The 12500-nt window shown below is 38.9% G+C and overlaps 3 protein-coding genes across 3 annotated transcripts in view; 2 read left to right on the forward strand and 1 right to left on the reverse strand.

Annotated features, from left to right (window-relative positions):
- The window catches only part of LOC140930082 (polypeptide N-acetylgalactosaminyltransferase 1-like), a 12010-nt gene extending 7580 nt beyond the window's left edge, over window positions 1-4430 (forward strand). The window contains exons 3-8 of the mRNA XM_073379741.1: window positions 1-204; window positions 457-574; window positions 1016-1330; window positions 1486-1587; window positions 2317-2454; window positions 3331-4430. The exon at window positions 1-204 is cut by the window's left edge and continues 172 nt beyond it. Of these exons, the coding sequence (XP_073235842.1) occupies window positions 1-204; window positions 457-574; window positions 1016-1330; window positions 1486-1587; window positions 2317-2454; window positions 3331-3492 (1039 nt within the window). The 3' untranslated portion in view covers window positions 3493-4430. The remainder of the gene's footprint in view (window positions 205-456; window positions 575-1015; window positions 1331-1485; window positions 1588-2316; window positions 2455-3330) is intronic.
- A 1105-nt stretch (window positions 4431-5535) lies between these two features.
- LOC140930084 (histamine H2 receptor-like) lies at window positions 5536-8244 on the forward strand. Its single transcript, XM_073379743.1, has one exon. It carries the CDS (start codon window positions 6330-6332, stop codon window positions 8055-8057), a length of 1728 nt encoding a protein of 575 aa, XP_073235844.1. The 5' UTR covers window positions 5536-6329; the 3' UTR covers window positions 8058-8244.
- The window catches only part of LOC140930083 (polypeptide N-acetylgalactosaminyltransferase 13-like), an 8480-nt gene continuing 4167 nt past the window's right edge, over window positions 8188-12500 (reverse strand). Inside the window, exons 4-8 of the mRNA XM_073379742.1 lie at window positions 12345-12462; window positions 11552-11878; window positions 10792-10896; window positions 10212-10358; window positions 8188-9696 (exon numbers count right to left, since the gene is read on the reverse strand). Of these exons, the coding sequence (XP_073235843.1) occupies window positions 9565-9696; window positions 10212-10358; window positions 10792-10896; window positions 11552-11878; window positions 12345-12462 (829 nt within the window). The 3' untranslated portion in view covers window positions 8188-9564. The remainder of the gene's footprint in view (window positions 9697-10211; window positions 10359-10791; window positions 10897-11551; window positions 11879-12344; window positions 12463-12500) is intronic.

Here is a 12500-nt window from a genome sequence, read left to right on the forward strand (position 1 = left end):
GGAGCCGCTACTTGCAAGGATTGCGCATGACAGAACTATTGTTGTTACACCAGATATAGAAGTGATTGACTTAAGAACGTTTCGTTACGCACAAAGTAAAGGAGGATACAATAGAGGTGTCTTTAATTGGGAATTGACTTTCAAGTGGAGGGCGCTGCCCGATTATGAGAGCAAACGACGGAAAAGTGATGCTGATCCTATCAGGCAAGTAGCGTAAAATATCAGAGAACGAATTAATTAAACACAAATGAGGATACTACAATTATGTTTCAACTAATGCAAGTTATAGGATAGTTTGAGATGTTCGCGGCAAATTGTTATGTGTTAATGTTCAAGTGTTCAGGCACGTAGCGTAAAAAAAGTCAGAGAACGAATTAATTAAACACAAATGACAGGATAGATGGAAATGTTTGCGGCAGATTGTTACGTGTTAATGTTAAAATGTTCTCTTTTCAGGTCACCAACAATGGCCGGTGGATTGTTTGCTATTGACAGATCGTATTTCTTTGAGATCGGCTCTTATGATACTGAAATGTCTTATTGGGGAGGAGAAAATGTTGAAATTTCCTTTCGGGTAAGTTCCGAGAAAATTTTTTTGTCACTCAGTGAAACTACGCTTGCTAAACTTTTATACCCGCGCCCTTATTGGTTGGCTAAGTTTGTTTGAGTGCTCACTCAGATCAAATCTATTAACTAACATGAGTGCTTTGTCTTTCTGTTTATTAGACACACAAGAGAAAGGACATCTTTAAATTAATGGTTTTTTATTATTACTCAACTGTACTCATGTCAGGTGGTTCGAGTTTTCTTCCCCTTTTGTTTGTTTTTTTCTTTTCTTTTTTTCTTTTTCTTTCTTTCTTTTTTTCTTTTTCTGACTTCCTAGAGCCGTAGTTTCTGAAAATTTTCTAAGTACGATTTTCAAAAATGAAGACCTATAAAAGGTTTTTTATTATTATTTTAGAGAAAAATTCCGCAAAGCATTCGCCAGGAAACAGAGTTTTATGGTTATTTTCAGATTTGGATGTGTGGCGGGTCTCTGGAAATCCTGCCATGTTCCAAGGTTGGTCACGTGTTCAGAGAGAGCCAGCCGTACAAGATCGGCGAGGGAGCCATTGACAAAAATAACATGAGACTTGCGGAAGTATGGATGGACGATTACAAACAAATATTCTACGCCATGAGGCCTCAGCTCAAGGAGAAATCTTTTGGGGATATAACCGAGCGGAAAGCTTTAAGAAAGAAACTGAATTGCAAAAGTTTCAAGTGGTATCTGGAGAATGTAATCCCAGAATTGAATGTCCCGGATATGTATCCTTACGGAAGAGGAGAGGTGAGTAGGATATGTATTCTTAAGGGGGAGAAAATTTGGTGATATGTGCATATTTACGGGAGAGTAGAATGTAATCACGGAGAAGAAAAATCTGAAAGGTATTCCTTTCGTCTTCTAAATATGACAATATAATTTATATTTGTTTATTTCGGTAGGTTCGCAATCTTGGTACAAACCAGTGCTTAGATACGTTGGCAAAAAATGATCCCGGAGGAGAGCCCGGCATGTACATGTGTCATGGCATGGGGAATAACCAGGTATTAAAGTCTGCACAGGCCCCGTGAGGGATTGTGTCAAAGCTATTTTTTTAACAACTGTCAAAGAGATATTACCTGATTGTCCTGTAGTTTTCCTATTTTACCATCATTTTAACAAAACGACGAGAACTTTAACGACCCTTTTTTCCCTTGAATGAAGATGAAGTGAATTGCAATTATTATCACTACATACACGCGGCCAAATGACAAACTGGTCGTCTCTAAAACGCTCCTTTTTCTCAGGCCAAATGTCAAAGTGCGGGCTGTAAATGGAATTTGCAGCCCGCAAGATGATTCCATGTTAAACAATCTTTCCTCATGAAATAAATTTGTTCCCGTTCGCCTTATGTATTGATAATAATGATAATCACATGTCTTTTGTTGGACATATACATAGTATATTTGTGTCCCTGGTAGCATCATTTGCACCCTCGCTCCGCTCGATCGGGCGCAAATGATGCTACTCGGGCCACAAATGTACTCTATTCCCGACAAAAGTCACGTGATTGTCCTGTTTAAGCGATGGCAAATCATGCCCAGAAAAATTTAGTGCTTTAACGTGATTCGAACCCATGGCCTCTGCGTTAGCGCTGCAGTGCTCTACCAACTGAGCTGTATGGAGATCCATGATATTGATGGCAGGGCAATTTGTTGATTTTATCGTAACCTGTGAAAAAAAGTAAACATTGAATGAAGATGATGGGAACTATATGTACTTTTTTTATGCAGTTTTTCATGTTTACGAAGAATTACGAGTTCTGGCATGACGAGGTTTGTTTGGATCTTGTCGATGGCAACCAAAACACTAAGGTGAAATTATACACTTGTCATGGTCTTGGCGGAAACCAGAAGTGGGAACACGAAAAGGCAAGCTGCTAAATATTATAAAACTATCATAGAACGGATGATATTTGGTTTATATTGTAACTTCATTAGAAGTACTCGTAAAAGAGTAAGCCGGTCAGTTTCTAATTTAATTTGGCATTTTTGTCGCATTTCTACAGAGCACTTTTAACTTCTGTCACTTCCTATTTGACAATGGAAAGGAGTACTTCGTGGTTGATCTGATTTTTGTATTGTAACTTTTTGTAAATGGCTGCGAAACTTTGAAAAAAGCGTGGCAAAGATCCATGTAATCATGCTGCCTTCAATGCTGCCCTGTCGTCTCCAGGTTCGATCTCCTCTGCCTCCTTTACTTGTTGCCTTGACCTGTTATCAAGGTGGGCAAAGGAAGAAACAACCTCGTTCCCGGGGTTATCCCTTTTTTCGTCCCTCTCTCTTTCCACAGGGAAGGGTAGGAGAGAAGCCTGGAAGCGAGGAAGCATTCTTACCTGGCGCTTGCGCGGTGTCTTGTCTTCTCAGCCTGTATGGTGGCTTAGGACTGGATTTTTAGGAAATTCTTCTGAATTCAATACATTAAAAAGAAGAATTAAGCGCCTTGTTTTACCTCCTCCACAAAAGTATCATGTTTTATATCGCACTGAGTATCAGGTTGCTTTAAGAGAAGCACTGGTTTTACCGTATATTAAGCAAAAAAATGATAAAGTTTATTCCCTTCCAGACAACATGGTAATTTTCTCCCACGGAAAACGAACTACTGCCCGAGAAAGGAAGGTAAATTCCGACTAAATATCCTCTTGGGAGACAAACTGTGTAAGAAGTGTAGAAGTGGTATCCCATTTCCTCTCACCCCATTTAAGTCCAAGGGACACGCCCTTGACCCCTCGTCCGTTCTTTTTACAGGATGGTAGGATCCGCCATACGCTTCATGATGTTTGTTTAGATGTCAGTGAAGGCTCCAACTTGGTTGTAAGAAAATGTGATGGGCGTCATACACAGAAGTGGAGGTTCAGTGCTTATCCCGAGAAAGAAAGGACACAAAATATCCATGTTAACGTTTTATAACGCTTATTTTATTGTAGGATGGTTTTATAATGCGTTAAATAGACGTCTCTTCAAATTGTAGTAGAAGCATCAGACAAACACATCGAGCAGATTGCTGCGATAAATTGTACAGAAATCTTGCACCGGTGTCAACCTGCAAAAAATGAAGACACTATTATAAATTGATGGAGACTTCGGTCGACTTCGTCTAGTAGCAGATGACCTGTTTGCTTGGTCTGCTGTTCAATTTGTAAGGATTCGTCTTAATTAGAAGCCGATTAATCGGCTCCTGTTTAATTATTTTACCTGAAATTTAAAGAGCTCTCCGAAGCTATTAATCTGTAATCCGTGAGAACCGTGTTCTTCTTTCGAGAGCCTTCTCCTCTTCTTAATCATTTATTAAGTTTGGGAGAACGAAAAGTCTTGTGTAACCAGATGTGAGGATTACTTGATAATTCTCAACAACTGCTGATTTTTTATTGATCACCTGTGAGTTTGACAGGTTGAAAAATTGTTTATCATATCGCAAAGTGTAAGGTGGAGCCCCGAAATAGGACTTTGCGAACAGTGGGCACCCTATCATGGGCAAGCAGCGGGAAATACCTTGTCTGTATAGAGTATCAGTTCTCCCTCTCCTTCTCCTACTCCTCCACCCCCTCATCCTCCTCCTCATTATTATCATTATTAGACAACATTAAAAAAAATAACTATTTGAAATACAAAAAATAAACCTGAGAGATTTTCAGTTTGCAAATAGTTTATTGTATCCCTCAGTGAGCAGCATGGTCATTTTGCATGTATGAGGTTGCCTGGTGACTTTTTTTACGCAGGTTTGAAAAGGAACACTCTTTAAAGAAGGGGAAAACTAAAATAATTTGTAACTGTCATGTGCGACCTACGTTGTATACCACTTTGTATTACTTCACCTGTCACTGAAAAAATACACCACTTTCTTCAAAAAAATGTAAAAATAGACTTGTATCAAGCCTTCTCTTAAATTTCATGACACAATTTCATTTTGAACTTTTCGTTCTTTTTAAAATCATCTTTCCTTTGGCATACTTCGCAGTACTCTAACTCATTTAAGTCGATCTGTGTTGACGACGGATAGTTAAATTAAGACAATTAACGTGCAGCTACACCGGCGATGGTAGAGTGGACAACTATAAATACAGTCGTGGGCAAATATAGTACTTGATATAACAAGCCGAAACATAATATTGAAGAATCTCTCAAAACAACAAAAAAATAGTTTTCTGAAAAAACTGTGTTCTGAATGATCAAGCATTTTGGGGCCATCTTCGGGAGAATTTTATTACCCAGGATTCTGCATTGCAGTTTTCAAGCCAAAAAAAGTTGGGATCTCTCCTCCATACAAGTTTTTACGCCGCTCAGTTGACTCAAACATTAGTTTTAAAAGTTGGTATTTGTTTTGGTTAAGCAATATCGTAGAACTTATCCACGGTTTAGCTTTATTGCAAAGTTGAACAGGAAGCAGAAAAGATAGAACTTAATCACAACATTTCTCGACGTCCATGAATAAATGTTAAGTTCTTTTTGTTCAACAGTACCAAAATCGTTTTTTGGAAACAAATCATCTCTCATTAAATACTTTTTTTCAGCCCCAAAAGAATTTTTCTCCTGTCCATGGCATTTGAAGATATAATATCCCTTATTAAGCTACATTTTTTGTTCCTCTTCTTCTAGAATCACCAATAAAATAGCGGCTTTCTTTAGAACAAAAAATAAACCAAAACCTGAAAAAAGCAAAAAACAAATAATAATAATAATAAAAACAATTATTACATGTAAGGCTGGCGTATTAATCAGCAGTTTTTTTTCCGTAACTTTACGTAAATATATAGACTGTTTTTTGAAGACTAAGGTCTTTGAAGTTTGCAAATGTTATGTATATAATCGTTGCTTTAAATTTTACGCGAAACAATTAATTATCTGCCATTGGTCTGAACCTGGGGGTTAGAATGGAGACAATGTAATATAAAAACATGTTGCAAAGTAATCATTGTAGGCCGATTGAATAATCTTGTGAATAAGAAGATGGGCAAAGATAATATGTTCTATTGCGTGTAGCGAAGCAATAAATTGGGGAAATGAAAAACAAAGCCGAAATATTTAAAGGCTAATTGGCTTGCAGGTATATTCGTTTGGAAAGCGGTTTTCTTTGACCGTAAACTAACCGAAAAGAGCACAATCCTACTGCTATTTTCTCTCAATACATAAATATTCTTTAAAGCTATAAATTCTTGATTAGATCAGCTTAGTTTCCTCGAAATAATGAAGTCAGATGCAAATCAGTTACTTATTAGAAACGACAAATTAAAAATTGAACGGATGTGATCTCCACGAAATAATCATTTACCTCTCTTGGCGGGATTAAGCCTTGCTTTCCTAATTGATTTCGGAAAATAGTAATAATCAGTTCCACTTCTTTGGTTGTACATTGAACATACAGTTAAAAAAAAATCGAATTTTTAATCCAAACTTAAGCATGTTCCCTGTGCGATTGGTATAAGACGTATGATCTTTTTCAAAAGACAAGAATTTCATATTACTGAGTGTTTACTTAAAAGAGACGTATGGAGGGATGTTAATCTAAGGTAGTGGACAGGTCATGTCACTTGAAAGTTCTCCAGTTTACTCCGACATCAAACAAAGCAGAGGTTGGTTTGCATTTTTAAACTTCCCTGTTGTCATGCAAACAAATTCGCGGCGTGCCAATTTAGTGCAATGTGTCAAATTTAGCTCTGGGTTGGTAAGTGACGCAAATTGAGTTGGGCTTCAAAACAACGAGGTGAATAAATGGTTAAAATGCAAGTACCCACGCCTCAGGAGTGAAAATGGATCAGACTAACTTTAATGAGTCCGCGAGCAACAATTCACAATCTGTAGAAATGGATCCAAAATGGATAGGAATCCTGGAAGCAGTGATTTTATTTTGCATCATGATTCTTGCAGTTGGTGGAAATTTCCTTGTTGTTGCAGTCGTTTACCGCCGACGGGAGCTGCGTCGATCGGAAACACACATTTTTATCATCAATTTAAGCCTCACGGATATTTTTGTCGCGCTTTTGTGCATGCCTTTTTCCATTATAACAGCCGTGACGCAGAAATGGATTTTCAGTAACTCGCTGTGCCAGCTAAACGGATTCTTAAACGTGTTCTTCCTCCTGACCTCTATACTAACGCTGACAGCGATAAGTATACACAAGTATATAGGGGTAGTACAACCAACAAAGAAAAAGATATTCACAAGAAAGAGGACTATTTGTGTGGTGGTCTGGGTTTGGTTTCAAGCCTTTGTTACCGCTCTTACGCCCATTCTGGGATGGAACAGTTACGAATATATCCCAGGGAGAACGCAATGTTCTGTCAAAGTGCCTCGTAATAATAAACTAAGCGAGTTAACAAACTGTCTATTTATCATCGTTTGCGGCTTTGTGATCCCGCTAGGAATAATGAGCTTCTCTTATTTAAAGATTTTTCAGACTGTTAAGATTCACACCAAACGTGTCCGCAGTCATTCATTTGGCAGCGAGGAACAATCGGCTTTCCTAAACGAAAGGCGTATTACCATCACGCTTTTCATAATTCTAGCAGTTTTCCTAGCTTGTTGGACTCCATTTTCTGTCCTTACTTTGTACGCAACACTTGCAGGTAATGAGCTGCCTAAATACTTCTCTGTTGCAGCTTACTGGCTTGGTTTTTTAAATTCCGCAATGAACCCGGTTATCTATGCTCTGAGAACAAAAGAATTTCGCCAAGGGTATCGGCAGATTTTTGGAATAATATTGCCTTGTTGTTTCCAGAGAATCGAGTCACGGGATAGTGACTCTTTAGCAGTGCTTCGTGGACGCAAGAGCTTAAAAAGTGAAGTGAGATCTACTTTAAAGCGTCGCGGCCAAACGCAAAGAGAAAGTCATATACAGGGAAGTGAAAATGGGACTTTCGTAAATAATTGCACGGGAAAAAGAACACAACGAAAAGGTACATGGTCAGAAGACTGGGAAGACAGTGATAACAGACTTCAAGATAGTTTGTACACTGAAGGCGAGGAAAGTTGTCGCCCTGTGAAGGTAGTGCCCGTGGATGCCGTGAAAATCGACGGCATTGAAGTTCACCAAAATGGAGGATTTGTTCATACAGAAGAAAACAGCGAGAACAGTAAGGAATTCGGAGGAAGTGAAGAAAGAATGTTCCTAAACAGCAGTGATGACATTGCATCCGAATATTTGTCTCCTGTCAAGGAAAATATGCCGCGGGATTCAAAGAATTTTTCGAATAGCGAAACTGTTTCAATGAATTTACGAGACAGCGGGAAAAGAAGACGGAAAAGTACATCGGTTATGACTGCGTTTCAAGAACACAAAGAGCTCAAAAGAAGACTTTGTCGCTCTAAAAGTGATTGCAGCAAGATAAGCAATGCTTCTGAAAGGGATAGAAGTTTCTCGTGTCCGCTTGTTGACATACTAAAACAAACTTCTGATCCTTGGCTACGGGAAAATTTCTCGTATTTGAACAAAATAGCTTCAAAAGAACTTGAAGAGAAAAGTGTTGGCTTTGACTAAAGACAGTAAAGTTGCCAGGTTTGGTTAGTTTGGAGGCAATCTAACTGATTCAGCTTCTGAGGTCAGCGGTGAAGAGTCTTAACAATCACAGAATATAAACTCTTATAATAAAAAAATCACACCTGGCAGATGAACAATATTTAAACAGTGTATTACACACTACAAAAGTTACATCTCTTGCAGATTTGTACTTGCGTAATTACTCAATTAGCTTTAGGGCGTTTTCTTTTAAACCGTGTATAATATCATAAAATAATTTTTTTAACCTATCATTTTTACAGTTCGAAGAGAACTTGCAATTTTATACCTCTGTGGCTTCCAATAATTTCTCCAAAGCGGGGGAGTATGTAAACAGTGCTCAGACCAATGTGCCAAGAATTTGCGTTTTTTAAATTTTAAAACAAACAGATGCTTTTTGCAATATAAACTTTCTTATGCGTGGGATTAACTGTATTCAAAAGACCATTAATAGTGTTGATGCGTGTCGCCTTTCCACCTTCCATACTATCATCTTGGCTTTTGTTCCACGCAAACAAATGAATGATGATGAGATAGCGCACGTCAGCCTACGCAGCGACGCAGCTATCCCGTGAATCAAGAGGGGCACTGTTAGAAAAGAAGTTGGACAGGATGTTAAAAGCGACCGACCGTTTTTATTCTACTAAAAAAATCTTTAATATTCTTCATCATTAATATGGACAATTTGATGACATGGTTAATTCTAAAATTTCTAGATTCATTAGAAGCAGTTATAATAATGAAATTATAAAACTGAATTGTAATTTTTTGTAATTATACAATCGCATCATATATTTTTTGAACATTTTCTAAAAATAACATACCATATTACACGAAAAAGGCGTTTCTAGCTGAGTTGGGCGATGTGACATTCGAAGAAACCGGTAAACACTTCGGTCATAACAAATGGGAATTTTTTCCTGGGATTTCAAAACTTCTGATAAACGGTCTAGACTTCTCGTTGTAAATCAGTGTCTACAAACTAACATGAATATCTCGGTTGCAAATTTCAAGTATAAAAACTATGGTATACAAAACTACCAGCATAGCTTTTCAGTTCTTCTCTATAACATAGCGAAAAGTAAAAAAGCCAATTTGCAAGGAATGGCTGCCTGTCTCGCGGACTTTCACACGTTATTTTAATTCACGCCGGCGCTCTCGCGACAGCCACGTTTCATGGAACGTTTTAAAGTGGACCATAGCCACTCGTTCTCTAAATTACAATACAAAAGAGACAGCGCGTGGGTTAAGAACAGTTATCATAAAAATGTTTGCGTGAGAATTGGCTGTGGCTCGGTAGACTTAGTGGCATACATCCAAACCTTAAATAAGCGGACATAAAGTGTCCTGTGTATTGAAAAAGTCGACAATCGGATTATTTCATGATAATTCGGTTATATGGCGGATGCCAACTGACTGTCGTTGCTTACATCAATTTTTAATTTATGACTAAAGGGATGTGTCTCTGACAGGTGTCATGAGACATTTTTCATGAGTCCTTGTACTTAGAAAACAGCCATTTTTGGGAATCTCGACCATCGCAAGGGTTCATCACAGCGTACTGTCCACCAGCTTGTCCTCGGTCTAAACACTGACCTGTGCTTGAATGTTTGATGATACCCTATAAATGCAAGAACCAGTCATGTTAGACATTACAGTAAGTCGTCGGGAAAAGCTTGTAGAATACGTAATACATTCAGCAGAGCCGACCCCCCTATCGATGCGATGCCTTGTCTGACTGTAAATGGTATTGATGACATCATCATTTCTTGTTGCTCGTGTGTTATCCGTCAGTCACGTGCTTAAGTTTCTGCCGGTTACACCATTGTAAGTGGCCTGGTAGTCACAGCATTTGATCTTGTATACTGCTCCCTGTCTTTCTTCCGTTCTGTCTTTGTCCCTGACATTAATAATCAGTCTTCGCAAAGTAGTGATCAGTTATGGGCAACACGGCATATATAGAGAGGGGTTGGAATACGTGCGATAGTTTCAGACGTACAACCTATAATCTGAGGAATAGTCGCTGCTGTAACAGCACCAGAAGCGGAAAAATATTTGAAAAAACTGTTATTCCTTAAAGCTGGGGTTTTAAGGAATATTCCGCTACACCTACAAACTGCTGTACAACTGACTTACCGATGCTTTGCTGTGTTCCCACTTTTGATTTCCTCCCATTCCATGACATTTGAGTATTTCTACTGGTGCACCTGCATACGACTTTGACACATCCAAACAGTTTTCCTCTTCGAATATTATCTCGCCTTTTGACGACAGTATCAGCATCTTTAATAAATGCACAATCCAGCGTTATTATTTACATTTTACGCTGGCTCAATCGCAAAAGTAATTATACGATCTTTAAAAGGTGACGTGTGGCCTATTACTAGTTCACTCAACAGCGACCTTTAATACCAGCATACCAAGAAAGATGACAGACTCACTACCATTCGCTCCTCCCATGCACCCTATTTTTCAAGTAATCAAAGTACGAAAAAGGTTTAAGTACGGCGCTCCAGTTTGCATAGTAAAAGAAGGAAAGACAGTCGAACAGACAATCATATGCACTAATTTATTTACAAAACTCTGTGTTATGACGTCGTCGTTGTTCTCGCCGCTTTCTAACAGCAAATTACATCAGCGAAAGCATGCGAAACTGAACGTGCAGCTCTGTCACATGTGTGACATCAAACTCTATGATTGGTTAATCAGAACCCACCTGATTTCCACCTTGTCCGTGGCAGATATAAACTCCCATACGAGCTGAATGTTCAGGTTTGGCACCAAGGGAATCCAGACAGTAACCGCTGGCAGGATTACGAACCTGCGAGCACATATAAGAGAGAGAAAATGAGTCACCTACAAGTATATGGACCATTCAAGGAAATGCTAATAACCACGTGCTACTTCTGCCAAACTTGTTACAAACCCGTGGCTAGTTAAAAAAGCACGTAATTATCTCAATTTTTTTTTCTGCCCTAATTTTAGCTCAGTTGCTTTTTGCAATGACTGGAACTTGCGCTATGATCTGACAGTGATGCAATTTAGGCGTCTTTGTTTCAAAACATTGACTCTATTCGTTCTGGAAAGAACTCACGGACGTCGTTATACAACGCAGCTAACATCTTAATGATTCAATAAACAAGCACAAAAGACAAAGAGTAGCTGAATGTCTCTGAAGAAAACAAAAAACTTATCTAACAAAAAACTGTTAGACGAAAATCTAACGTGGCATACTACGACTTTCCAGGTCGGGGGGTCCCTTGGGGGAAGAAACAAAACGTGTAGTCCGCCATGCAGTTTTCTAAACTTGGAATGCGAAAGGGGTAGTACCATTAATTTTGTCAGTAGAAGGTATACGAAAGGGGTACCTTTTCTACCAAAAATGGTATATAAAAGGGATCTTAGGGCGGAGCCTCCCCGGGTGAAGCTTTTTAAAGTAGCCCCCCCCCCCCGGGATAGTCTGTAAGTAATCTTACCTCTCCACTTGCGGGTGGGTTCAGCTCGGGCATCTGAACATCAGGATACACGTTTTCTATGTACCACTTGAAGCTTTTGCAGCCCAGTTTTTTCCTGAGTGCCACTCGTTCGCTGATGTCTCCATAATCCATGTTTCGTGCCTGAGGTTTCTTGTTATAGTACAGCTCCTTGTATTCATCCATCCATACTTCCGCTAAACGATTAAAGTTCTTGTTCAACGTTTTCTCTACTCCATCCGGGAACTTATAAGGACTGGTGTACTTTCGGAACACGTGACCAACACGCGAGCATGGTACGATTTCCAGGCGCCCACCGCACATCCAGATCTAATAATGAACAAATCATCATCTTCGGGACAGCTTCGGTGGTCCGCGGGCATGCCTGCAGGACACTCTTCAAAACAAACTCAGATCTGAGAGCGCTCTAAATAGCCCACATATATATATAAAACATGACTCCGAGTCTTTCAGATCATTTTTCTATATTTGGTTTGGTTATCTTTGTGCTCAATTCTCTTCTGGAATTGCAAGACAATGGAGTCATGAATAATTTGCAATTTTGACCCTGAAGCCCCAAAGTCATGTTAGAATTTTAATATATCTAACGTGGGCTATTGGATATTTATAAAATTAAGGTTTTATGTTGTTAGTAAACCTTGGTTTCCTCTAGTCTTAACTTGCATTGATTTAATGGACATAAGTGACTTGCGGTGGTTTGCATGCTCTATCCCTATATTTTGATTTGAACCCTAAAAACAAGCAACAAACTAGCGTGATCATAACAGCACCTTACCCTAAAGGAAAGCTCAAGATTTTCTCCACCCCAAATATCCATCTCCTCATCGTAGGAACCAGTGTCAAAGAAATACTGTTTATGAATTGAAAATAATCCTCCAGCCATGGTAGGCGTCCTGCAATTAACAAATACTTGGCATTTATTCCTCAAGTC

Source organism: Porites lutea, chromosome 3 (assembly GCF_958299795.1).
Source record: "Porites lutea chromosome 3, jaPorLute2.1, whole genome shotgun sequence".
NCBI classification, from domain to species: Eukaryota; Metazoa; Cnidaria; class Anthozoa; order Scleractinia; family Poritidae; genus Porites; species Porites lutea.